We start from the raw sequence: 25,986 nt of genomic DNA on the forward strand, positions 1-25,986 counted from the left end.
AATGATAAAGGGCAGCTAGGATCGTGTAATTTGTGTATATTAAAAGAAGCAAGAAAATGTGACTAATAAAACTATTTTTTCGGGTCTCAATCGCAAATATGTGTTGTTTCAATAAAAAATATGAACACGATTTTTTGAAATGTTATAATTCAAGTACATACACATCAGACATGTACAAGTGTAGGACTTGTACATTTCTGACATCATATACCTAATCACGTACATGTCATGTTTGTACTACAGCAATTTGTACAACCTTCCATAGAGCCGCGCAACTTATCTGATAAAGAGCATGATATCATGTGTACACATGGATCCGCTGGTGCCTCATTCGTTTAGTTGTCCGTCTAGAGTGATAATTTTCGCAATGCGTCGCTATGCATTTTATACTTAGTGAGAATTACTACAACACACATCTGTGCAGGAAGTATCATTCAAATTGTTGTCTCTAGTCTGTTGTTTACCATGATAATATGATATCCTTCTCCCGATGCGCCCAGAGTGGTTTTTTTATTAATTTCAAGTGACAGGACGAACAAGACGTGCGCGTATCCTGGTTATGTACTCGATGCTCTATCTGTAACAGTTTTTTTTATAGTATTATGTGACGGGACGAACGAGTCGTGCGCCTGCTGGTAAGCTACACGCCTGTCCATAACAGACCTGAGGGACACTACCACTGCACTCGTCACTATGCGGCATAAGTTGTCAAGTCTCTTGTGCCTGTAATTTGAAAACCGAAACGCAGTAATGCTAACATTACTGCTTGGCGGCAGAAATAGGTAAGGTGGCAGTACTACCCTGGACGAACTCTTTCACAACGAGCTCTACTTATGCTGCAGTTGCAGTGCTACTCACCTCTATAAATCTGAGAGACTAGTCAGAGATCTGAAGTGCACTTCCACTCCGCCCGTCACTCTCAGACATATAGTTGACAAGTTTCTTATACCCGTAGTTTTACCATTGCCATTAAAAATCGGAACGCAGTAATGCTGCCATAACTGTTTCGCGGCAGAAATAGGCAAGGTGGCAGCACTTCCCTGGACGAACACTTTCACAAGGAGCTCGTTTTCACGGTTTAACGCTACATGGTCACGGGTTGACTGGCAAGCAGCAGTTTACAGGATTAAGGACAGACATGTATCTGCCTAGATAGAAACCATAAAAGTCTCAAAATCTAACTTGAAACGTGTTGTGAATATTCTTTTAAACAAGCAATTAAACACGTATTCAAACCGAACCGATCCATACGTATTATAACCATACTTATTATTACACTCCTGATAACCAGATTGAATATATCTTGAAAAGGGCTAAGTTAACGTACTCCGAATAATAGATGGTCTTAATGGTTGGATGGAAACACTTTTGTTCATTCACAATACTCCGTTCTCAACCGGTCTTTGGGATATTTATGCCAAAACCTTCGCGTGTACGTAAGTTCTACTGGCTCAACAATGAAACTGGAGTAACAGAATATCTGAATTAAAAAATTAGATACGCGATACATAAATAATTACATACATAAATGTATTAATCGCACAATAATGTCAAAAGAATTATAGATATACTTTGCTAGTAAGAGATTTAACCTTTAAATTTAATAAAATTGTAATGGAAAACATGTTTACCAACGTTGCTGCATGTCGCCTTGACCCAAGAGGCAAGACATAGAACGTGCTATAAATTGCCTGCCAAGTACCTGTGCCTTTATTTGGTATGCGTGATGGGTATATTTTTTGTGACGAGAATCGAAAATACCTTGGGTTACTACGCTGTAGCAACCCAAGTGTATATTATACGTCTGAGACTTCGTACAGGTGTCCTGCAAGGACATGATTTTCGGCCAGAGTTCTTTTGACTTGTCGCGGTGGTGTGAAGTTCTTCTAATATCAATATGAAGATCAATATAATAAATTTAGTATAAGCACCACGCCATTTAGGGCCCATAATATTTTTATTGCTGAGCTGATTATCCTGTACTGTGCTCATATGTCTCCTTAGTGTAGATGTTCTCCAGGGAAAGGTTGTGAGGCAATAGTTCTAGTATGTTTGCTTGTTAACGGGGTTACTACATAGAGTTGTTAAGAAACTCATCTGACACGCTATTAACTGGAAAAGTAAGGGACAATTAATGTTCTTAGCCTTGGGCTTTGTATGTCAGCATACTCAAGTAGGTTATCGCTTGTTTAAAGTGTTAATTCGAATAATCTCCCAGTTTTTATGGAACCATAAATATTAATTTTGGCTGGAATTAGCCACCGCTTCGTATATAAACTTGTGACCAAAAATTTTCTCGATAAATCGTCGTCGATCGTTAATGTTAAAGCAAAAACCAATTTTCTTGAAATAAGTACATATTGTCGCCTTACTTTCTCAAACTCGTATCGTAAAGCACAAGTTACTGAAATGCAAAAAATGGATTGTATATACAAATTTTGCAGGCTGATTTCACATCACATGTCCTCCATATTTACTCACTGGCTTTTACCTATTCTTAAAGTAACGCATCCAAATTAACACACTGGATAAGAAATTTAAAATAAATGGAAAGTTTTGCCATCTCCCCAATATCACTCTTCATAAGATACGATTTTGTCAAAGTAAGGTATCGATATTTAAATATTCTGGTAACGTGTACTTGGATGACAACAATGCAGACTCGAATATCGTTTTTTTTTATTCAATTTCCCATTTTGTTGAGGACACAACATCCTGGTCAAAGACAACTATAAAAATCTGCCACGAAAAACAACAATGGCGATAACAATGTTATTTTGATAACAATCAAAAGCGGGTAAGACTTCCTCAATCAAGATGCTCAAGTTATATTATCAAGTAAACGCCGATCATTACTTGTATTAAATATTTTTTTTGTATCGTATAAAAAGAAACACCTATTTTGTGTTATAAAAATAGTTTCTCAATACAGGCGATATTACGTTAAGCTGACCTTGGTACAAAACGTTATCTAGATTAAATATTTGTTCATTTTGCGTCTTCAGTAATTTGTATCAAATTCATAGTAACCTTCTACAAGTTTCTTTTAAAATATTTGCCGATGGCGATGCGTATGGCCAATTGTGACATCTACGCGATTTGCATTTTCAATACCATTCATTAGCTCATCGTCCGTGCAAGTGCGTCTGTGCACTTCCATAGCAATGTTTATTTTCAAAGTTATCAAGTACTTTGAAATGAAACATTGCCCAGATAAAGACCAATAAGTCTCATTTAGCTCGATGTATCGATATTCCAAAATTAACGTAACGACATACGGATCAATTTTCAAGAATTTTGGACAGAATGTGTCACCCTGTGCCCCTTTGTATCTGTGGTATACAGACAGGACAGTAAAAAGTTAATTTAAATACAATCCCTGTCTAACTTGAATCAGACAAGTAGTGAGTTTAGGATGCATAAGTACTATAGTAAATTCCTCTATAGATAATGCTTATGACATACGTGAATCATAACTAAATTCCATGTAGCTAGTAAAAAAGACTTGCGGTTAGTCGTAGGTAGAATATTTAATGCGTTTCGACATAACTTTATAAGTTTGTATAAGCTGAAGGTAGTTGTACAGATATTACCTAGTGAAGGTCATTGGGTGTTACTAGAAGATGATAGACTAAAACCGTAGGCTGTTAAGTTAGGCTGCTTTATTTCTCTAATATTAAATACTTGGAACGCCATGTTTACTAAATGTATATGCTCATTTAGAATGCAGATTCTCCAACATATTAAAAAATATTATGAATAGTTCTAGTGCCCATAAGTGTCAGTCAGGCGTAAAAATTTAATTCCAAATCGTGATCGTGAGCTAAATTGCGTGAGTAACTTAGCCTTATTATGGTACCTAACAGTATGTTACATGATACGTTTTGTAAATTTTCGCTTTTTCAACAGGCAGCTTGCCCCAAAAAGAACTACAAATACCTATATAAATTTAAGTTGTTTATGAAGAATTTAAAAGCACCCACATACGTACCATAGCTACAGAATATTGTCTAATGTAAAACAAAGCCAAATTAAACAAATGAAAATAATTTATAATATATGGGTTTATTTATGATTTTTGACAGAAATCTCAATGCATTTCTGCAGTAATATATGCTGACCCAATGGTCAGTAATTTATAATTCAATAATTATAACATTGTCAATCTAAGATTTTAGTAATGAGAGTATACGAAACATAATGATTAAGTATTATTAAACACGCTTGATAAACATTGAGGATGTGATATTAAATATTGAAATTATTAAATGCAAACACGATTCATGTAAGGCATTAGACAAAGTGAATATCGCCGTTTAGTCAATTTACTGGCGATTTACAATCGTTCTCCACGACCTCAAGGTTTGCATGCATCTATGTCATCAATCCACTCGGTATTGGTGGAATTCGAATTATTGCTAGTGGACGGACGCACGATTGGATACAGCGTACTGCAAGGTCGTGCGCTCGGTCTTACGTTGTGCCTGTTTCATGAAGTTTAGATTTCTCTTAAGTTGGATACTAAATGTTCTTGCAAAGATGTGTTCTTGCAAAGTCAAAGACATTTCAAGAATATATAGTAGTTATTATCTTAGTTTAATTAAAACCTTTGTAGGAAATGAAACTATTTTTCTGGATATAAATCGCGTATATTTGTTTTTTCAAACAAACCGGCATTTCGGGCCCTTTACACGTCTCATGGTCACGGTTGACCGACTGTACCACCTCAGTCAACTGACTGAGGTGGTACAGTCAGCAACAAGTTATGTCTAATATTAATGCAAACCACCCTATTTTTTCACTGTAGTTACAAAAGTAATTAATTAAATACCTAATTTTTTATTTTACAAAGAAACATTCCAATTTACGCTACGTTACGTTTTACAAATTATTTTATTGAATGAATTTTTATTAAGTTCAATTTATTATTAATTAATAATAGAAACTAATTTAATATGTTTTAATAAATTAACATGTTTTAATAAATTAAAACATGTTAATTAGTACTGCAGGGATTTTTCATCAGAGAAAATACAGGATCCCAAACTGGTGGTACGGAGAAACCATCTTCCCTGTTGAAATTAGGGTGTTTTTTTTTAATTTCAATGGCCTCTCGCAGCATCCTGGGTAGATAACGGGCTTCTTTTGCAAGGACCTGGGGTTTGTCAAACTTCATTGAATGTGTAGGTTTATTCATGACATGCTCGCAGACTGCTGACTTGTTTACGCGACGGTGTTTGACATCAGCTATATGTTCTTTATATATATACTTCGCTTTGTTTGTCCAATATAAGTCAACCTTGTAAACTCCTGCATCCTGTAAGGGGATGTTACATTTCACGGGTCTCAGGATCTGAGAAATCTTCCTCAGGGGCTTGAATTAGGTCTTAATAGATGCACGCCTGAGGATTCTTCCGATCTTGTCTGTAAAACCTTTCACGTAAGGTAAAATGGCAGGTCTTCGCTTGACTGTTGGTGGTTTCACACGGGGCCTGCAGCATAGGCGTGGAATCTTCAACTTATTCGCATGTAGCACTTGCTTTATATGCTGACGTTCCCCTGCCAGATGCTTACAGTCGCAGACACCGTGTGCTCTCTGAAACAAAGATTTGCCCACGGTAGCTAACTGGCTAGGATGGTGATGGGAATTACCATTGAGGTACTTATCTGTATAGGTTTTCTTTCAAAATACGGTATGGCCTAAGGGGTTATTAGGATTTCTTTTAATTAAAACATCTAATTCACAATCACAATTCTCTTGTTCCATAGTAAATTGGATCTTAATACTAAAAGAATTAAGATGGTCCAAGAAAGAAGGTATGCTGTCTTTAGGTAAAGTTGTATTGTATGTAGTAGATTGTAATTATATAATCAGCCATTATTTTTCAAAGCACTGTAAATTTTATTCCAAAAAACATTTAATATGATATTTTTACGATATTGTATATTTAGCTTTTATTAGTTAAGCTAATAAATAGCTAGCTATTTATAACGTCCTTCTAATTTTTCTGCGCCCCCACACCACAACGTTTTGCTGATTTTAATTTACGTAATCTACTAACACTTCACGTATATGAATTGCTCGGTGGCTTAGCAGTCAAACACTTAAAGGCTTACAAGAAGATACCTGGCTGTATAACTATATACCTACCTAGATTTTTGGTACTCCGGTAGACCTGCTGTAGATATTTTAAGTTTGAGACCAAGTAATTGGTATTGCTGATTGCGATTGTCTGATCCTCAAACTCTTTCTTAGGGATGATAGTGGCACATATATGAGCTTAAACGATCTGGCATATTTAAAATAGTACCATCTACTATTTACGCATTGATTTTCTTTTATCTACTCACTACAGGACACATTACATGCAACCTCAAAATACCGACGACACGATGCTTATTTTTATAGTACCTACAATATTCTCAGGTTGTCACGTACCCATTGTGATGTCAAATGATGTCATTCCTATGCCGCCGATGTTGTCTTAGCGAGGCGTTTGTTTTGTTTCAACTTACACTTATTGGTTTTGAATTCAGTTTATGATAGTTTTACCTTTACACAGAACTGTACGCTCTAGTCAAAATCGACAAGTTCCATGGCCAAGATAACAGATCATCGAGGTGTCCTACAAGATTTCTTCAAATCTTGCTTGTTTTTTGTTTTCGTTCATTACAGTTTTTCCTTAAATACGACCTCATCCATTCACAAGTCCAAGGTTTCTACGATTAGTCAACGTTACAATTAAACAATCGCTACAGTTAATTGCTTGCTTGTGCCACTGACACTTTTTGTTGACCATTCGTTGTTTATGTTCAACCATTTATGTACAACCAAACCGAAAGTCATTTATTCCATCTAAAATCTTTAGCTTCAAGAAGGTCTTTATCCTAGCTCCATTGATTGGTGAAATATTTTTGTTTTACTGGAAGGATAATATCATGTAAGTTTTTATAATCGCAAAGATTTGTGGGGCACTGCACCCGCCACCCTGACACATAAGTTGACAAGTCCCATGTGCCTGTAATTTCACCAGCACCCTTAGCCTTCAACACCGGAACACAGTAATGCTGACATTACCTACTGCTTGGCGGCAGAAATAGGTAAGGTGACAGTACTTCCCGGACGAACTCTTTCACAAGGAGCTCCACTGCTACTAAAATTTACTGTATTTGGTACATTAGAACCGTCCTGCATATTTTTCCACTGCATCTTGCAGTGTGAAGAAACTGGAAAAATTGGAAGTTTCTTCTACCCGAAGATCATTTAATTACTTCCATCGTATTTTATTTTATATAGTTCATTTAACATAACATACGGTACCCATGTACGGTCACGTTTGAGATTTGTTGTTTCTAGGGATGTTAAGGCGTAAAATCGAATGAAAAAAATCGATTTAAATATCTTATCGAGGTAATTTGTAACGAAGAGAGAATCGATTTAGGGACAATAATTTAAGAACAAATAATTAACAAAAGAAGGATTCGATTATTAAGTTACTAAAAACTACGTAACAAATAAAGAAAAATCAACAACAAAGCATAAAATCAACAGCAACGAATCGAAATTTGTATAACTACTCCAAAATTAAACGAACTAACTTAGCTTAGATCACGTAGTTGTACGCATGCAACTATTACTATACTTACTTCTTCTTCTTCTTCTTATGTGCTCTTCACTGATGGAACTAAGATTATGGTCTATGGTAATGATGGAAGGCACAAGGTCAACCGAAGACAAGGAGACCGTTTTGTGCAGTGTTGCATTAAAGAGAAAGTGAGCTGTGGCGGGGGTTCATCAAGTACTTTTGTTTTACATTGATCAACACAAACACATTTTGTCTCACATAAAATGCTAAGATAACCCTCTCATGGAACAACTTCGACACTGTTCACCTCCTCCGCGTAAACTCCAATTTGGGAACATTTCAATTCGCCTCGCACTGTCACCACTTATTGCGTAAAGTCGCACCATCTCAGTTAATTCGACGTTAGAATAAATATCCATTTTGCAGGCGAGTGCCCGTTCGGGCGAGCGGAAGTACAAATAATTTACGTGTCTTCGCTAGGCCAAGGTAGCGCATGCACTATCTCTGCAAACAGTGCCGACCTGTGCTTTGCTTTTCGCCGCCGTGCACATTTCGATAAGTAATGTTATTCACAAGTAGTAGTTTATAAAAAAAAATATATATTTTGTAAAGTTTAAGGTCATTAGTTTATTATTTTTTTGGGTTAAATATCAGGAATATAACGCTATAGCTAAGCGATTTATAATATTAGATATATATTATAAAAATATATATTTTATATATATATATATATATATATATGTATATATAAGGCCCAGGCTCTTCTCGGTGTAGCCTCCTCCATTCCTCACGGTTCATAGCCAGCTTCTTGACTTCTTTATAGCTGTTCACTTCGACGTTCTTCTTTGTTCACTGTACTTATCACATATCTTATATGAATAGTATTTTGTCTATCAAAACAGCACTGTACTCGAGTTTCAGCAAAAAGTAACGTCAATATATCGTTATTTTTATTATCATTAATCAATAAATGCTTTGAAGTACTTAATACTACAAAACAAGTCATGGTAGGAACATACGCTATTTATTTTACGATGGACACATTTTGTGTAATGCTTCCTTAGTCGCCCTTGTATTATTCATTAGTCATCTTTTTAAACAAGTTGTTACACAATCGAAAATAAAGACGATTTTTCAATGTCACCCAACAAAAATAGCGCATATTTTTAAAATTTGTCATACATTTGTACAAGTGCGTTGTTTTGCTCTAGTTTCATTTGCAAGTTTAACGATTGGGCATATCGGTTAAGCAATTTGAGCTTTATGAATAAGCTATAAGAGAACCCCGATAAACATTTATTAAATTGGGTCTGGTTATTATCTGCGGAGTTATCGTTACTTCCGTACGCGTGTTCAGGGGAGTGTTCTTACTGTTACTCTGATGCACTTGTGGTGAGAAAACTCCCTAATTCGACGCCATTATCTTGGGTACATTGTATTTGTAACTATGACCCGAAGTTATGTACAGATTTTGTAAAGTTAAGTCATCATCAGACTACGAAGGTATTGATATCATATATTTTTTAGAATTTGACAATTACGATTTGACACTTGGTAATTAACGAATTCATTATAATAATTGACATAATTTTTCTTTCGTTCACAATTGCAATTGAAAGTTAATTTGAACGGATGAGGTATAAGGTTAATATTCGGTTAAGGTTACAGGGAACCATTGTATTATATAACTTATCGGACGTCTTATTTTAATCTAATGCATATCTATAATAAATCTAAAAAAACACATTAAACCGTAGTTTAAATATAAGGTTAATATTTCAAGTAACGTGTTACCGGATATAAGAGTTTCTTAATTATTCGCTTATTTCCTTACAACTGATATCTCCGAAGGTTGGACTTTAAAAAAGAGAACTGTTTTCGTTAATAATATTTAAAGAAACGTATTTTAAACTTCGCAATGCAATTCTTAATTTTTTTAAATTACTAAATATTATTTTTTGACCTTGGCATTTAAAATCTTATGAAGTTTAAAAATAATTATTTAAGCTGTTTTTTACGTAATATGCGAATGATTTTATATTAGAAAAATGCAAATTCTGGCTCGCTTTAAAATATGTTTATAATACATGTTTGAAAAGCTAACCTTTCTTGTCTTTTAAGCACTTGCCTAGAAAAGAGATGTATAAGAGTGTATATGTACCATTCTCACACACATTAACTTTCCATCCGGTGAAATTGTGGACAAACGGAAACCTATCAAAATCAGAAATAGTTATGAAAAGAAACATTGTAGTTCGACTCTAGATGTAGTGATTTCTCAATGAAAACATCACAATTCAAATTCTTATTCAACTTGAGGCGACACTCTTGTCATCGTAACGTTCTTCATATTTGTGATCTAGGGTCTTTCTCTTTGATTGTATAAACCAATATTTCTCTTTCATCTTTATGTAAGTATTTTTTGCAGCTATAATAGATAATATATTCCTCGCTTTTCTTTATGATGCTTTTGATAATGTTATCTATCCTACAAAACGTCTAATATAATCACTGCTGCTTGATCTTCTGTGTATTAGCGTCTAAACTTCTTTATGTGTGTGAATATTTCTCAGTTTATTTTGTACCTCAATTCCAATTTATCTTCTATATATTTCGGAGTATAAAGTTGTGGTGTTCCACAAGGTACAATATTATGCCTTCTTTTGTTTTCTACGCTGTTTACATTTTATTGCACCTAATGAGATGCGGTTCCAAACTGAACCAATCTATTACACAACATGTACAAATAATCAATCATTACAAAATCTCAACTCAGAGTTGAATGGCGACCCCGTGAGGTGAAATATGCTAACTTGTTTTACAACTTTTATATCTGCATATACTTAAACACGTTTAAAGTATGCAAGTTTTAGATTATCATACTGCTTGTAATTTAATGCTCCATTAAATAATCTTAAAATTCAAAATAGATATTAAGATGTTGTAATTTTTTTAGTTATTTCTCAATTTAACAAAAAGCTTTTGAATAATGAAAATTTTAACGTGCAAATGTTAAAATATTTTCATTATACTAAGTCATTCACAAATATTACTGTTACATTTTTGTAGAGAGTTAAGGAACATTTTAGTTAATTTAGTTAAAAAAAAACGTGGTGGATGAATATTAGTAGATACAGTATAGTATAACTATGACTCTCTCTTTCTCTCTAATAGTGTATAGGTAATACAAAGATGACCCCTCACACATTATACATTGGCCTAATGTAATTCACCGTCTCTCAATAATAGCGAAGTTTCTCTAATGAAACGCGGAGGAATGTCCCTAGATTATTGCCAGTTTCCCATAGCTTTCGAGACGTTGAGTGTCACAATCTGTTACCTCAGTGTTCTAGTTTCTGAGCAAAGCGACGCTGTGCTTCGCATAATAATTTCGCACTACACTACCTAGCTCGAGTAATAAAAAAATAGTGGATGAAAAATTGGGCCAAGCTTATATAATATCCAAAAATATTTACGTGTGGGAAAAGTTAAGTTTACTAGTTAGAAAAGCAATACCAACAAAAATTTGGGACATAATATATTATGAAATAGCAATATGATGTAAAGTTTTCGTAATGGTAACTTTTAATTTTACCTGTCGTCATAGTGCAACGTTTTCAACATATGAACGATTTGTAGCAGAGCTCCTTGTGAGAGAGTTCGTCCAGGGAAGTACTGCTGCCATACCTATTTCTGCCGCCAAGCAGTAATAATGTGAAATTACAGGCACATGGGACTTGTCAACTTATGTCTCAGGGTGCAGTGGCGGTGTCCCTCAGATCTTTGTGATTTAAACAACCAGGCACATGACTTGTTCGTCCCGTTCGTCACTTAATAACATAAAAAAACAAAAATTAAAACATCTATTCAAATGACATGCAAACAATATTTAAAACGAGTTATTTTTGTTATCAAAGTGTAACATTATAAGCAAGTGTCACTCACAAGTTTTACACAATATCAAGTCTAGTTTTCCAGTCGAACGGCGACAAATAAAATCGCATAAGGCTAGCTTCAATTTCAATAACTGCATTCTTACTGCAGACATTATGAAACTTTACGATATTTGCTATCAATCACAAAGTTATCTAATAATCTGTCTTTAAGAGTTGAATAACTCTGTTGTTTAATGGTTAGAATCAAATGTCAGATGTGTGCTGAAGATATTTTAGGGTAAGTATGAAGTGCACATCTGTCTAGGTAACATACGCAGAGGTGATAAACATCATGCAGTAGAGATTTTAACTGCACGCGTCGGCTGCAGTCGATGTAGTGTAGAGTTTAGTAGCAATGGAGCTCCTTGTGAAAGAGTTCGTCCAGGAAAGTATTGTCACCTTGCCTATTTCTGCCGCCAAGCAGTAATGTGAGCATTACTGCGTTCCGGTTTAGAAGGGTAAGGGTGCTGATGTTGTTACAGGTACGTGGGACTTGTCAACTTATGTCTCAGAGTGACGGGCGCAGTGACAGCGCCCATAACATCTTTGCAATTTAAAGTTCTGAATGGCATTGCAACTATTATTAATAGACGAGAGAGAGATGGAGAGAGTGTCGCTTACCACCAGAACCACGACTTGTTCGGTCACTTGGTATTATAAAAAAAGTCAACGTTTCATTTCAGACATTCTTAACATGATATATGATTATTTTTATGTCTGAAACAACTTGTAATTTTTTCTTTAATAACAAAAGTAACGAAGGAAAGTACAGTGTTATTCTTGACGTGTATTTGACTGTTCATTAGATGCCGTGGTTTGGAATCGGCGCTTAAGTTCATTTTTGTTGTTCGAAAACAAAGTTTCCTAGTCGAACGTCGGCAGATTCGGCCGCACACATGCAGCACGCAATGGCACGTATTATAAAGTACTGACAGTCACTTATGTTCATATATATTCTGTACTCATACTTAAGATCTTTTATCCCACGTCCGGAATCGCATTTGTGATGTAAATGATACTTCCTAAGTATCACAATTGTCTAGATACATATAATAATCTATATTGACACCGGTAATATCTTAAGAAATTATATGTCCGACGAAATGCCAGGTGCTACACATGGATCACTGGGAGATTACGTTAAAAACTTAACATGTCTTCGAGGAGTTTTGTTAACGTATGCGGTTACCACATCTATATAATATAACAATAACATTTGAACCCGTTTCGGTTTGAACTTCAGGCACCTTAACCTATACTGTCACTTGAGCGTAGGTGGAAGTATGTCAGTGCATTCCATTTCGTCACACAGTACGGACGCAAAGCGCAAGACCGTAGAAACCAATAGTATTTAGAAAGGAAAGACCAATCTATGAGGGTCACTATGACTATACTTAATCCTTGGTTTCGATAAGGATCATCCTATGGTATAGGGTTATATTCAGAAGATTGGCAGTCTGATTGTAGCTTTACCAAAAACTGGCTTGCAAAGCGTGTGAGAATTTTCGACATTTGTCTATTAGGTGTACTTTTATGACCAGATTTAGTAGCCTATGGTATTATTACCGAGATAAGACATAGGTCTTATCTCGGTAATAATACCTGGTTATAGAACCAGGTAAACGGTGTATTAAAAAAGAAATTACATAGAATATCACAATTTTAACGTTAAATTTCACATAGTGCGTAGAATAACAATTTGTAATACTTTTTGTAATAAACTAGCAAACAGTCATTAACCATTCATTCTATCCGTTCTGTAACTCATTCGTTCGGGTCATTCAACAATTATTACGGTGCTGAATGTCCGTAAACAAAATTTATTTACGCAAAATATTGTTATTGTCTCTAAACTAAGTTGTTTAAAGTACTATTTTGCTTTTAAAATTAATATTTGAAAAAGCTACTTTCTATGATTGTATCTTTTAACGTATGCAAGAATAACGATATAAAATATACTTGATATATTTTTTAAATACGTTAAAGGCAGAGCATTCGTTTTTTATTTTATTTTATCTAATTAGAATTATGTACCTTTTCATATCTCAAAGTAATAAGAATCAAGCAATTTTTGAAGTCTATATTACATACGTTACTCCGATTCCAAAAAAAGTACCTACTAACTACCTAACTAAAGCACTTGTATTTTAAATAAAAAAATTAATAAATAATGCACACACTCATAGCCCCGCACTTGGGAGACCCTGTATCGCGAGTGCCATGACACACACATAGACAACCACAAACTACACAAAAACTCACGAGAGAAATAAATGTAGGCCAAATAAATATTCACTCTGGCCCGGGAATCGAACCCGGGATCACTACGTGGCAACCCAGCGTGGTAACCGTTCGTCCACTGAGGCAATCATAATTTTTTTACCACAAACACCCAGACCCGAGTCAATGTAGAAAAGTTAGTTCCTACATCGATCCGGCCGGGGATCGAACCCGGTACCTTGTGCAAGCCACACGACCACAGAGGGCGTCAAAAATTATTGTTTCACATTTCATTTTATTTATGCAGTTAAAGTAAAAAGTAAGAAAAAGGTAGTGTTTTCTTGATTGTATATGTTTACATGGTATGTTTTTATTGCATCAAAAAGACAAAAGCATCGAAATCCATTATTAACAGTTTTCTACTATCAGAGTATCGATGTAACGTTAATTAAATCTCCACACGGCACGACATAGACTTTTGCTTTCGCGGCCAAGTAGGTCGATACTTTCACGACAACTTGGCCGTTTTTTTACACTATTGTGTTTTTTACATTGCTATTAATTTATTTGTATTGTTAATGTAATTTATATTGTTATGCGAATTATTAATACTAATAACTCAAGGGGACTGCTAATCGTGATGCAAGACGGCGTGGTCGGGTATTTAGTACCTATTTGTACACCAGATGTGACGACGAGAACCAAATAGCTGTTTTTGTAACTAATTTGTTTTTTACATTGACAAGCTGCAATTTATCAAAGCTACTCTAATTTCTAGTGATAACAAACAAAACAACTAGATGGCGCTTATTAAACAGAAATTTACAGTGCCGGCTATTGCTATATTTTTTATTTTTAAGCGAATTAAAAAAAGAAGTACGTTCTCAATTCGACTGTGTTCTTTTTTTTGTATGTGTGTTACGCTACAACTCCGGCTATAACATTTGTAAACCGATTTTAATGATTCTTTCTTTTGTTAGAAAGAGGGTACCTCAATAATAGTCCCATTTAAATTTGAAGAAAATATTCCATCTCTTAGGGTGAGAAAACTAGGGGATGCATGACTTTTGAGGTCGGTTTAGTTTAGTTTAGTACTCTGTACTGTTTTGTTATCAAGCGTCGTGCACACGACGGTAAACTACACGCATGTCTATAACAGTTGCAGTGCCACTTAGAGCTTCAATTCGCAAAGATCTGAGGGCCACTGCCACTGCGCCTGTCACCCTGAGTCATAAGTTAACAAGTCCCATGTGCCTGTAATTTCACCAGTACCCTTACCCTTCAAAACCGGAACACAGTAATGCTCATATTACTGCTTGGCGGCAGAAATCGGTAAAGTGAAGTACTGGAAAGTACTGCACTTTCCTGGACGAACTCTTTCACAAGGAGCTCTACTGTTGTTTCGGATTAGCGCCATCTACCCATATTAGGAAGCTTTAATCTATGAATTAGTTTGTAACACACACTGCTGTCTATTGACACGCATGTCAAAGTTCAGAAATTAGATTTAGCTCATGTTCAATAATTGAATAACATTACAAAGAAAAAACTGACTTATATTTCATATTTGTGCGTTAGGAGAGCGTGCGGTATATTAAACAGGAATTATTGATATCCACGACCACTTACATAATAATATATACTACTTCCAAGCTATTGATCAGCGCCATCTAGATAAATTGATCCTTTTCAGAGCAGCGATCTATAGTATGGAGATTAGCAGTCATCTTGAGTTATTGGTCCATTTCTTCTTCGAAAATAGCGTTGTTGATATGGCACTTAAGACGTTCAATAAAATCCCAGACGCTATAGAAAATCCTATTCGAATGCAATTCAAGCATGTATTAAAACATATATTAATTGATAAGTGTTACTACAGCATAGAAGAATATTAATATAATAATAATATCTTTAATAGCGCTTTTGCCGTACAATAATAATTACTACAGAGCAGCAAATACAAAATTTATGGGTGCGGATATAAAGTAACACAGAATATAAAAGAAGGCGTACCAAATTTAAGAAACTATGTCTCCTAAACTACTCAAAAGACTGTATCTTAAGGAGGCAGTGTTCAGTTAGGCGTAACAAATATATGCCTTTACTTTAGAATCAAAACTGCAGTCAAAACCAGAATACAGTATAAACATAAGTGAGTCTGTTTAGAGGATGGAAAAAAATAAAGGAAGTCTACGGTATTTAAATGACAGTTCCTTAAAATAGGTAAATGTTGACAGTTTATTATCCTAGGGCCATAAGATCTTGTTTTTACATTGTACCCTTTGAGGATGGAAAAAAATAAAAGAACACAAACACACACAAACAAAAATTCAACAAGAAGTGGCGGATTTCTTTAATGTCGTACCATAATCTATCGATAAGTCATTATCGACATGCAAACATTTAATTAAAGTAGATCAATATTCCACTTGGAAATATTTTAGGTTATATGGGAATATCCGGGAATGTCACATGTAATCTAGTTACATTCAAAGTTATGTTAAAATTTGACTCTTCAAAGTAAAGCGAATAAATGAAGGTGGTCTTTGATTCAATGTTTATATTCGGCACCCCTATGATTTCCAACCATTCTTTTTTCTTTTTTGTTTAGTAGGTAAACTTGAAATAGTAAAAATAATAATAATAAAATAATAAAAACTTCGTAGTGAATTATTTTAATACAGAATATCGATAATATGTAGGCTTCCAAGAACAACACTATCTCAAAATAATCGTTAACAACAATCATCAAAATATACAAACAAACAGGCAATCTGAAGAAACCAAAGCAAGATTGGGCAAGATATATGAATAAACTACTTAAATATATCTAATTACATGAGATATTTGGGCTTTTGTGTGATTTATAGGCAGAAAAATAACACGTTCCTGTACAATGTTACATTCGGTCGATGTTCGCTTTTTCAAACGCCACATCCCGTAATGCTGCAGCGACGAATTTTTATTAATACTTAATTGTTGTCACTGTCAATATTTTTGTCCATTTTATTACAATACATGCGAATAATTCAATAAAATACTTGGAAAAACATTTGTTTTGACATTTGATGTACCTCCCTTTAGCAACCGTATCATGTACCTCATGTACTGCGAAATGGACACGGTTGGCATTTAAGATGATGTTACGTATTTTTCCCGTGTTTGACACAGACCAATGTAATGCTATCTCTTTTGTCTTAAGACGGCACGCAAACAAAGACAATAAATTATTTATGTTTTCAACGTCGAAATGCATCGTATACATATAACGTCTGATTTATATGTATATGTCAACATAACATGTCCTTTAGTTTCCATAGTCTAAAATTGTACCTATTATTATTTTTCTTTTTGTTTGACATTGCATTTTTTAAATTTAATTGGCTACGTATGCCATTTTGGCTTATAGCAGAGGTTCCATAAAATTATTATTCCCATCTATACTATGTAATAACGAATGAATAAATGATTTAATTGAATTGAAGCCTACATGTTGAAGAAGTTTCTCAGTCCTTGGAAAACAGTCCCCAACCGGTATTGCGCAGTTTATGGCCTAAATACCTTCTCAGCTGAGGGTCGTGTGATAGGTTGACGATGTTCTCGTTGTTGTTTTTATTTTTTGTATGTGAAGATAAAAAAATATTATTGTTAATACAAAGACCGAACGACCGGATGCGAACCGACGTCTCCGAGCAAACCATGTCAGACGCTAACCAGCTAAGCCACGGAACGAACCACCGGACCTCACGAATTTTTCTATGTGCTTGTTGTCTGATCTTTGTATTTGATTTTCAACGACTTTTTATGCGTATTTTTCACTCATTTAGATACTTATACCTCTACCAGCCCTGACTAGAGATGTTCCTATTAACTGTAATTATACAGCCTTACTTATAAATACTATTTAACTTTAAATAACGCTTCAAACAATGTTTAAAAAAAATTCTTACCTGTAAAAATTAATTAGTGCTAAATGATTGATTTATTTGTTGTTTAAATAGCTGTCAACGTAAACACCCTAGGAACCTTGTTTAACTCGCTAACTAACAAGATGGCTGACATTAATCAGCTGTTAGCAGGTTAGAAAACGTCAATGAGTTATGCAGATTTCTTAGGTTTGCACGATTGTTACGAAACTGACGTTTTGGGCCCTTTACAGGTTCCATGGTCACGGTTAACTGAGGTGGTACAGTCTTCAACCAGTTATAGTCATAACAGTTCTTAAGCAGATTTGTTTTGATTTTTATTGTGAGAAAATTTTTACTTCAATTGTGAAAAAATGGAAAATATTCGGCATGATATAGCAGATTTGCGGTACTTTAGACGAAGGCACGCAAAGTACAAGAAACGATACGATCCATTGCTCTAGTTAGACGAACATGAATTTAGGAAACGATATCGTTTTTCCAAAGACAATATTATGTTAAAGATAATAAATAGACAATGAGTTTGTTAGTTCTTTTTTCTTTGATTCAATTTTTAGATTTTCGCGCCCAATGTTAAATGACAGCCGTCTGACAACATTTCTTCTGTTTTTTATTTTCTATAGCTATTTTTAACGGTTTAATCTTCTAATGTTGCCATGGCAATTATTTTTTCCTCATTAAACATTACTTAACTAAGCAGTGTTTGAATTTTTTTTTTTAGGTAATAGAAAGTTTAATAGTGCTTAAAATCTTAAATAATACTTAACTAAATATTGATTAAACGGATGTTTAGTTGTTTTTTGTTAGTAAGGCTATAATTTTTTTAAATTGATATTCAATAATTTTTTGTGAAATTACTTCACTAGTTTGTTATAATTATTAATACAAAGATTGAACACGTAGAAAAAATTCCTTCGATCCTTTGTATTAATCTGTATTAATCTAACTACTTCCTTTGTATTACAAACTAGTGGAGTAATTTCACAAAAGATAATTGAATATCAATTCAATAAAAAAAAATTAGAAACAAAATATTACGAACTTGAATTTTTTTGGACGACTATTTTTTCTTTGTAGGAATTGGTCCTATAGGGATATCATTTAAGAAGGCGAATATGTTTTGAAATATTTTTAACGTGTAGGAAATTAGTTTTTAAGCACGTTAAGGTTTTGAAATTAATTCGTAAAGTTGTGTTAGTAGTTTTAATTTATTTTTATCATTGTTATTCTTAGTGTTTTGGATAAGCTCTGTGAACCCACTTGCAGTATTGTATAAATAAATAAATAAGTCACGCAGGTGCTTTCAGCTAGGATATGGTATGGTAATGCTTGCCTTTCTATAATCAAAATAATTTCCTATACTGTATTACTCGAAGAAAAGCAAAAGAAGTAGTGAAACTTGTTAATTACACATCTGATAGACATTCGTGACCCGGTTTTGATCGACTGCCGATATGATAGCACGCAACGGTTACGTTACGTGTGAACAGAGATTGTGATTTCACTGTGCGCTGAGATTGAAGCGTGTGCGCAGGCCTTAGTAGGAAACGATTTGTTCAAATTGCAGTGGCATGCTTGTAGCATGTTTATTTTAATCTAGAGTGCAGCTACTTTTATGGTCTGTCTTTTTTGAAGATGAATTACATTTACAGGGTTGCCAGTTTTCATAAAACTTTAAATAGTCAAGTAGTTGTTGTCGACAGTTTTATCGATAGATTGTGAAAGAATGTAACATTTTGTCAAAAATGTCTGAATTGTGAATGTTACGACGTTCTAATGATTACTAATTCCGTTATTGCCTTCATTATTCCTATTTTGATAGTTGACCTGGTAGCATCGAAACAATTTTAATTCCTGTACATTTTAATAAGTACAGGCGGATTTGATTTAAATTAAAATATATTAAATTAAAATGAAGCTTTGAAATATATCTTTTCTTTGTATTTTAATAGACAGTTCTAAATGCTGTGTATGGATTGGATCTGTGTCCAGCAGGTGGACCAATAATGGGCCGATGATTCAAATGATTCGGCTATTTATAGCATAAGCGTGATGTAATTCAGTCGATAGTCGATAGAATATTTATCAATTGCAATCACTACCAGTTTGTTATCGGGCAACACTTTTGCGCAATTAAATCGACTCATCCGAAGAACAGAGTCCGATGTGATTATATAGCGAAAAGAGAATAAGGATGTTACAAGAATAATTTCGTTATTCAAACTAAAGCCTATGCTAAGGTGTTTTGATAATTTATATACCTTATTTCGTTTCGGAAATATAAAATTGAACAACGGTCGCTCTGACTTCCACAGCGAAGAAGGAACGAACGAAATGTACAATTTCCTGAGAACAAGTAGTCTTGCACATAGATCTTTGTTCTACGGATGAGTCGAAATATCAATTTACTCCTTCTTCAAAAAATATGAATTTTATATTTAGCGAGTGTAAAAAACAATGCCAGATCTGTTACATTTTAGTAGAAATGTATATACGTTGTAAATGGGTATGTAACGTTCTTACTAATGTGACCAAAAAAGATTTTAAAGATTCTTGTTTACTTTACCTATTTCTGCCGTAAAGCAGTAATGTGAGCATTACTGCTTTCCGATTTTGGAGGGTAAGGGTGCTGGTGAAATTAGACTAGTTAACATGGCACTTGTTAACTTATGGCAGTGGTAGAGCACCTCAGATCTTTGCGGTCTATAGCTGTGAGTGGCACTGCAACTGCTGTGGACAGGCGTGTCACTTACCACCAGGCACTCGCATTGTTCGTTCCGTCACTCGGTGTCATAAAAAAGTTTTATGTTTCCAAGTACTAAAAAACCAGAGAAAAAAATACTTTCAGTTCCTTAGACATTTTTACGAGCTTTAGTATTGCAACTATTAATAGGGTGTAGGGGTTCATGTTTTCACAATAATAATATTGAGCTCATCAATATTTATTGGGAAATTAAAAAGTAATATTAAGTTTTTACTGAATATCACAATATCAAATTTTACTACCATGATACTCATTTTTTTTAAATTACTACACTAGTTTGTTATAATTATTATTAATACAAAGATTCAAAAACAGTTTCTTCAGCATACTATAAGAAAAAATTTAAGGCGTTGGTTTGAATCCAGCTGGATCGATGGAATTTTCCTTAATGTTCGATCTTTGTATTAATAATTATAAATTCAATGTATTTTGTAAAAAAAATTAATCTAACTAAGTCTAAATTGATCCAATAAGTAACATAGTGGTTTGCTTTTACAAAGTAATGGACATTCTAGTTCAAGATACATTTTGAGAAAACTCATTGGAATGGATGATTTACACAAATTAAGTATAAAAATAAAAGTATAAAGATGTCGTGGTATATTTAATGTACCATTTGTCAACATTGAACTCGTAAAGCGTTACACTTCTACTTAACACTCAAATTCAAATCTTTATTTCGGAGGTAAGTAATTACACTTGAAATCGTGATAGATACCCCCGAGAAGAATGATCATGAAACTCTAGGGGTTGCTCGTTGTAAATATACATTTGAATACATTTATCAATAATATTTATTTTAAACATCTTAGATCAAGAATATCTATGAATAGGGCTAGCACTATAGGACGCGACTGGCGCGAGTGCGACATAGAAGCGCGTGATATTGTTATTCTCTATACGAAAATAGCTGTATTTCGTGCTTTATGTTGCTCTCGCGCAAGTCGTGCTAGCCCTACTGCAAGAGCTAAACGGGTCAATTCTACGAATTTTTGGCATCCTAGTACACAGAAGCTGTATGATAACGTTTGTCATAAAGTTTTTATTTTACTATAGTTTTAAACTTTGTAAAAAACACTTATTACACGTTAGTTATGGTAACAAAGATTGAAATGTTATTATTTTATTATATGCATCATAATTTTCCAGCCGTGGTAACCGTCATGGCGATGCTGATATTCTCATTTTAAAAATACTGTAATAACCCTATATGCTTGCTTTACAAAAAAAGTTTTAATAATTATTTTTTCTTTGCCCACAGGAAAACACCTAGTATTCTCAAAGGACCCGGAATCAGTGAAAGACGAGTTCGCGTTCGACAATCCTGGCTTCCGTCAGGAAGAAAGAACAGCGTGGCAGCATGACGCACCGACGTTGCCTCTCGGAGGAAAGACACATGCTCTGCATGCGGAGTTTACAAAACCGGAGCAGAGTAAAGACGACTCACACATACACGTTAGTAATACTTTCTATTGTATGATTACCGGTTATGAAAATATGTCTATACTTCTATCATAAGTTGCTAACGATTGCGTTATGCACTGAACAATTTTGAATGGTAATGGCCAGAACCTTTTGAGAGTCGACACTGTAAAGTCACGCTTGAGGTATTTGGTGTCAAAGAAAAATGAAGAGAGGGAAGGATTGTAGCGTCTCGTATGTAACGTTATTTCGAGTTTTATCCTTCAGAGAAACTCCGATCTCGTTCCATAGTGCAACACATTATAAATAGGTACAAACTAAATTACATAGGTTATAAAGTTTACTTTCAGACAATAGTGATGGCAAATAAAAAGGTCTGTACCTAGGTCCGCGTAATAGCGAAATGTTTTACAGCGTGATGATATTTGATTACAATCCAATCTATTAGTTAATGGGGTCATACACTCGATAACCTTTAATTTAATTATTAAAAAAAATTACAACAAGGTAACATTACCTCGTACAGTAGTATTCAGTCATATTTCTCGTTCGTCACACAATACGATACCTTCAATGAACACTAAGCCAACTTAATTTTTGGACCTGCTCTGTTTTTATTTTGTTTTTTGTTTCTTTTTTTTACAAAATTCGTTTTTTTTGTTCTTGTTTCTTTTTTTCACAAAATTCGGGGAGCACAATTGAGATTATATTTATATTAAGCAGCCATACTTACTAAGGCAAATAAATATGGCTGTTTACAAAAATAACAGAAGATGACCAAAAAATAAAGATGGCGTAGTGTTCATTGGAGGTATCGAATAGTTTTATTTTCGACATCATCCAGAGACGAACAGAATTTATAGAATGTAAATAACATGTTTTTGGAGAAATAATCCAACAGCTTGACTAAATGGTAAGCAGAATACATTTTAAGTAATGGAGATTATTGTTAATACAGCAAAACTGCAATTTAAACTCGAGGATGATATTACCTGGAATTTTATTCTGGCGTTTTGAGCGCTAAAGTTTTTTAGCAGCTGTATCTTACTTGCTGTAATAAACTACACGGTAACAGTTGGTTTGAATTAAAAAGGTAAGATCAATTTCGAAAAATATTGTCATTAACCCAATTGCCAATGTTTAATACACATATTTATTTTTTTATAATATCAAATGACGTGACGAACAAGTCCTGTGCCTGACGGTAAGCTCGCCTGCCCATAACTGTTGCAGTGCCACTCAGCTCTTTAAATCGCAAAGATCTGAGGCGCACTGCCACTGCGCCAGTCACCCTGAGATGTAAGTTGACAAGTCCCATGTGCCTATAATTTCATCAGCACCATTACTTACTTACTGCTTGGTGGCGGAAATAGCTAAGGTGGCAGTACTTCCCTGGACGAACACTTTAACAACTCTTTCTCTACTGCCACTAATGTAGGGTAGACATTGATAACACAGTCTTCTTTTATCTCGGCGCAAACTATGCATTGTATATTATGTGATTCTTCTTACAAATATTTGACGACCTCTGTGATCGAGTGGTTTGCATATCGGTTCGCTATCTTTAAAGTCTCGGGTTCGATCCCCGGCCGGGTCAATGGCAGGATTTACACAGTAATGTGCACCCTTATTGAGAATCCACAGGGTGGGTGTTGCGTGGAGTAAATACCCGGTTAAAAACCGGGAGGGTTGATTGGGTTTTAACCATTTAACTCACTGCACATCTCTGATAGCGCTACATAGCGCGTCTAGCTAGGTATCGCATATAGGAGACGCAGCCGCTCTTGTTAATATCGTAACTGACTGGGAAAGTGGGAACCATGGCGAGGCATTCATATCATTCTTGAACCTTTTTTGAGCAATCACTGCATATTTCTAGATCAATTTACCACGGAATGCAGATCGGCTCGTGGTTATTGTCCTAACGCGTTTCAACCGGACTGAACTGGTTTTTACTGGATATAACTGGTATGCTAGGCTAGATCTTGAATTATAAGCGACTTGATAGTTGCGGTTTGTTATCTCTTTCCCTCGTTGTAATGTAGAAATTAAAATAAGAACAGACTCACTGTATCGAGTTTGAAGGTTTTCGCGATTATTACATATTGGAAATGAAACTGTTTTTTAACCGACTTCAGAAATGGAAGAGGTTCCGCGATAACTCCGGTATTTGTGAACCGATTTTCATGATTCTTTTTTTTGTTGGAAAGGGGGTACTTTCATAGTGGTCCCATTTAATTTTAAAGAAAATCATCCACCTCTAAGGGTGGCTGTTCACGAATGAAGATTCATTTTTATAAATAGCGCCTAAATTTTACTTAAAGAGCAATTTATATATTATCTAGTGTAAATATTTTTATATATACCAAGCCTCACGCACATGTTACGCATGCATTTGTTTTGTTTATGCTCGAGTCCGTGCTTCACTCGTATCGGGTTTGCTGAAAACCAGCGCTCCAGGCTGAAATCTATCAGCCTGTAGCTAATAGCTGAGCAAATCCCGTTTGCGTGCGCCGCGACACGTATTTATTATTACATTTTTAATTATTTTTTTTTATTATTTTTATTTTTATTTTGTTTTAATCATTATAATTATGTTTTAACTTTTGTTGTAGGTACTGTATTTTAGTTTAAAGTTTATAATAATGTATTAATTTTAAGATCATGTGTGTCTCGGTGCTTACGCAATAAACTATTCTTATTCTTATTCTTATTCTTATTCAATTATTTTAAAGGTTGATTTTGCTATTTCTCCAATTCGAGGCGTTTTTCTCTCAATATACTTTGAGTAGTGAGAACCGATTTTTTATTATATCCAGTGTCGAGTCCTGTATAGTGGCGAACTAGGGGATATTTCAATAAAAATTAGCAAATAAATAAATAAATAATAAATAAATAACGCACACACTCAACATAGCCCCGCACTAGGGAAACCCTGTGTCGCGGGTGCCATGGACACACATATAGACAACCACAAATTACACCCAAACTCACGAGAGAAATAAATGTAGGCCATACAAACATTTCTCCCGGCCCGGGAATCGAACCTGGGACCTCTGCGTGGCAGTCCGGCATGGTAACCGTTCGGCCACGGAGGCAGTTAATAAATACAGTTAATAATAAAAAAAAAAAAATAAACGTAATTCCACGTACTTTTGAGGTCGGTTTTTAGTTTTTAGTACAGAGTTGTACTGAGACTATTATTTGGATCAAAATCGCGTATATTTTGGTTTTACAAACAAACCAACATTTCGGGCCCTTTACAAATCCCATGGTCAAGGTTGACTGAGGTGGTAAACTCATCAACCAGTTATATCCAATATTAATGCAAGCCACCCTATTTTTCACTATAGTTATAAAAGTTATTCATTAGTATTCCCATTTACGTTACATATGTACGTGTTACAAATTATTTTATTTTATTTTAACAATGTGAATTTTTATTAAAAAAAATTAAATTATAATTAAATTCAATAAAAAGTAGAAAATAGTTTTATTTCCCATGAAATATGCTAGATTCATAAAATTACTTTCAATGTTTTCGCTCTATTTGATACGTTAACAATCATTTCGATACCGCCAATTACGCCAATAAAATTTTTTGGTCATCTCTGTTTTTATGTTGTTTTTTCTTTATTTATTTTGACAAAATTCGTTTTTTTGGTTCAAATTCATTTATTCCAAAATTTACAAAATGCATTTATGAACAATAATAAAATGTATAACCTAAAGATCAGCACAAGGCTTCGTCAATAGGTAATCTAATACAAAAAAAGTGAGATTCACGTTAAATATACTTCATTTAAAAAGAAATCCCGCCCTGTATCGTGCCCGGGGCAAAAGTTCCCATTATACTGGCAGCATTGCCTCGCTGGACAGCAATGGACACCTGCTGAACCAACCACGACCCAGAGCGGTGATCGCAGCCCCTGTCTCTGAGTCGGCGACCCAACTCTTTAAATAGGTCCCGAGCTTCCGAACCCCAAGGCCCCGCCGTCTCGACCGCGACCGGTACAAAGTCGTACACAGGCTCCAAGGCAGAATATTTCGAGTGTTTTAGTTTCGCGGCACTTTCCGCCGCGGAACCCGCCATCTGCGAAGTTTGTTTTATGTGGGACGCAGCAAAAGTAGAA

General features: G+C 34.7%; 1 protein-coding gene across 1 annotated transcript in view; it reads left to right on the plus strand.

Annotated features, from left to right (window-relative positions):
• Positions 1–25,986, plus strand: part of LOC113233568 — a 70,329-nt gene that overhangs the window by 28,711 nt on the left and 15,632 nt on the right. The window contains exon 2 of the mRNA XM_026468707.1: positions 21,693–21,886. Coding sequence (XP_026324492.1) covers positions 21,693–21,886 — 194 coding nt within the window. The remainder of the gene's footprint in view (positions 1–21,692; positions 21,887–25,986) is intronic.

Source organism: Hyposmocoma kahamanoa, unplaced genomic scaffold (assembly GCF_003589595.1).
Source record: "Hyposmocoma kahamanoa isolate Upper Pololo Valley unplaced genomic scaffold, ASM358959v1 79, whole genome shotgun sequence".
In the NCBI taxonomy this organism is placed as follows: Eukaryota; Metazoa; Arthropoda; class Insecta; order Lepidoptera; family Cosmopterigidae; genus Hyposmocoma; species Hyposmocoma kahamanoa.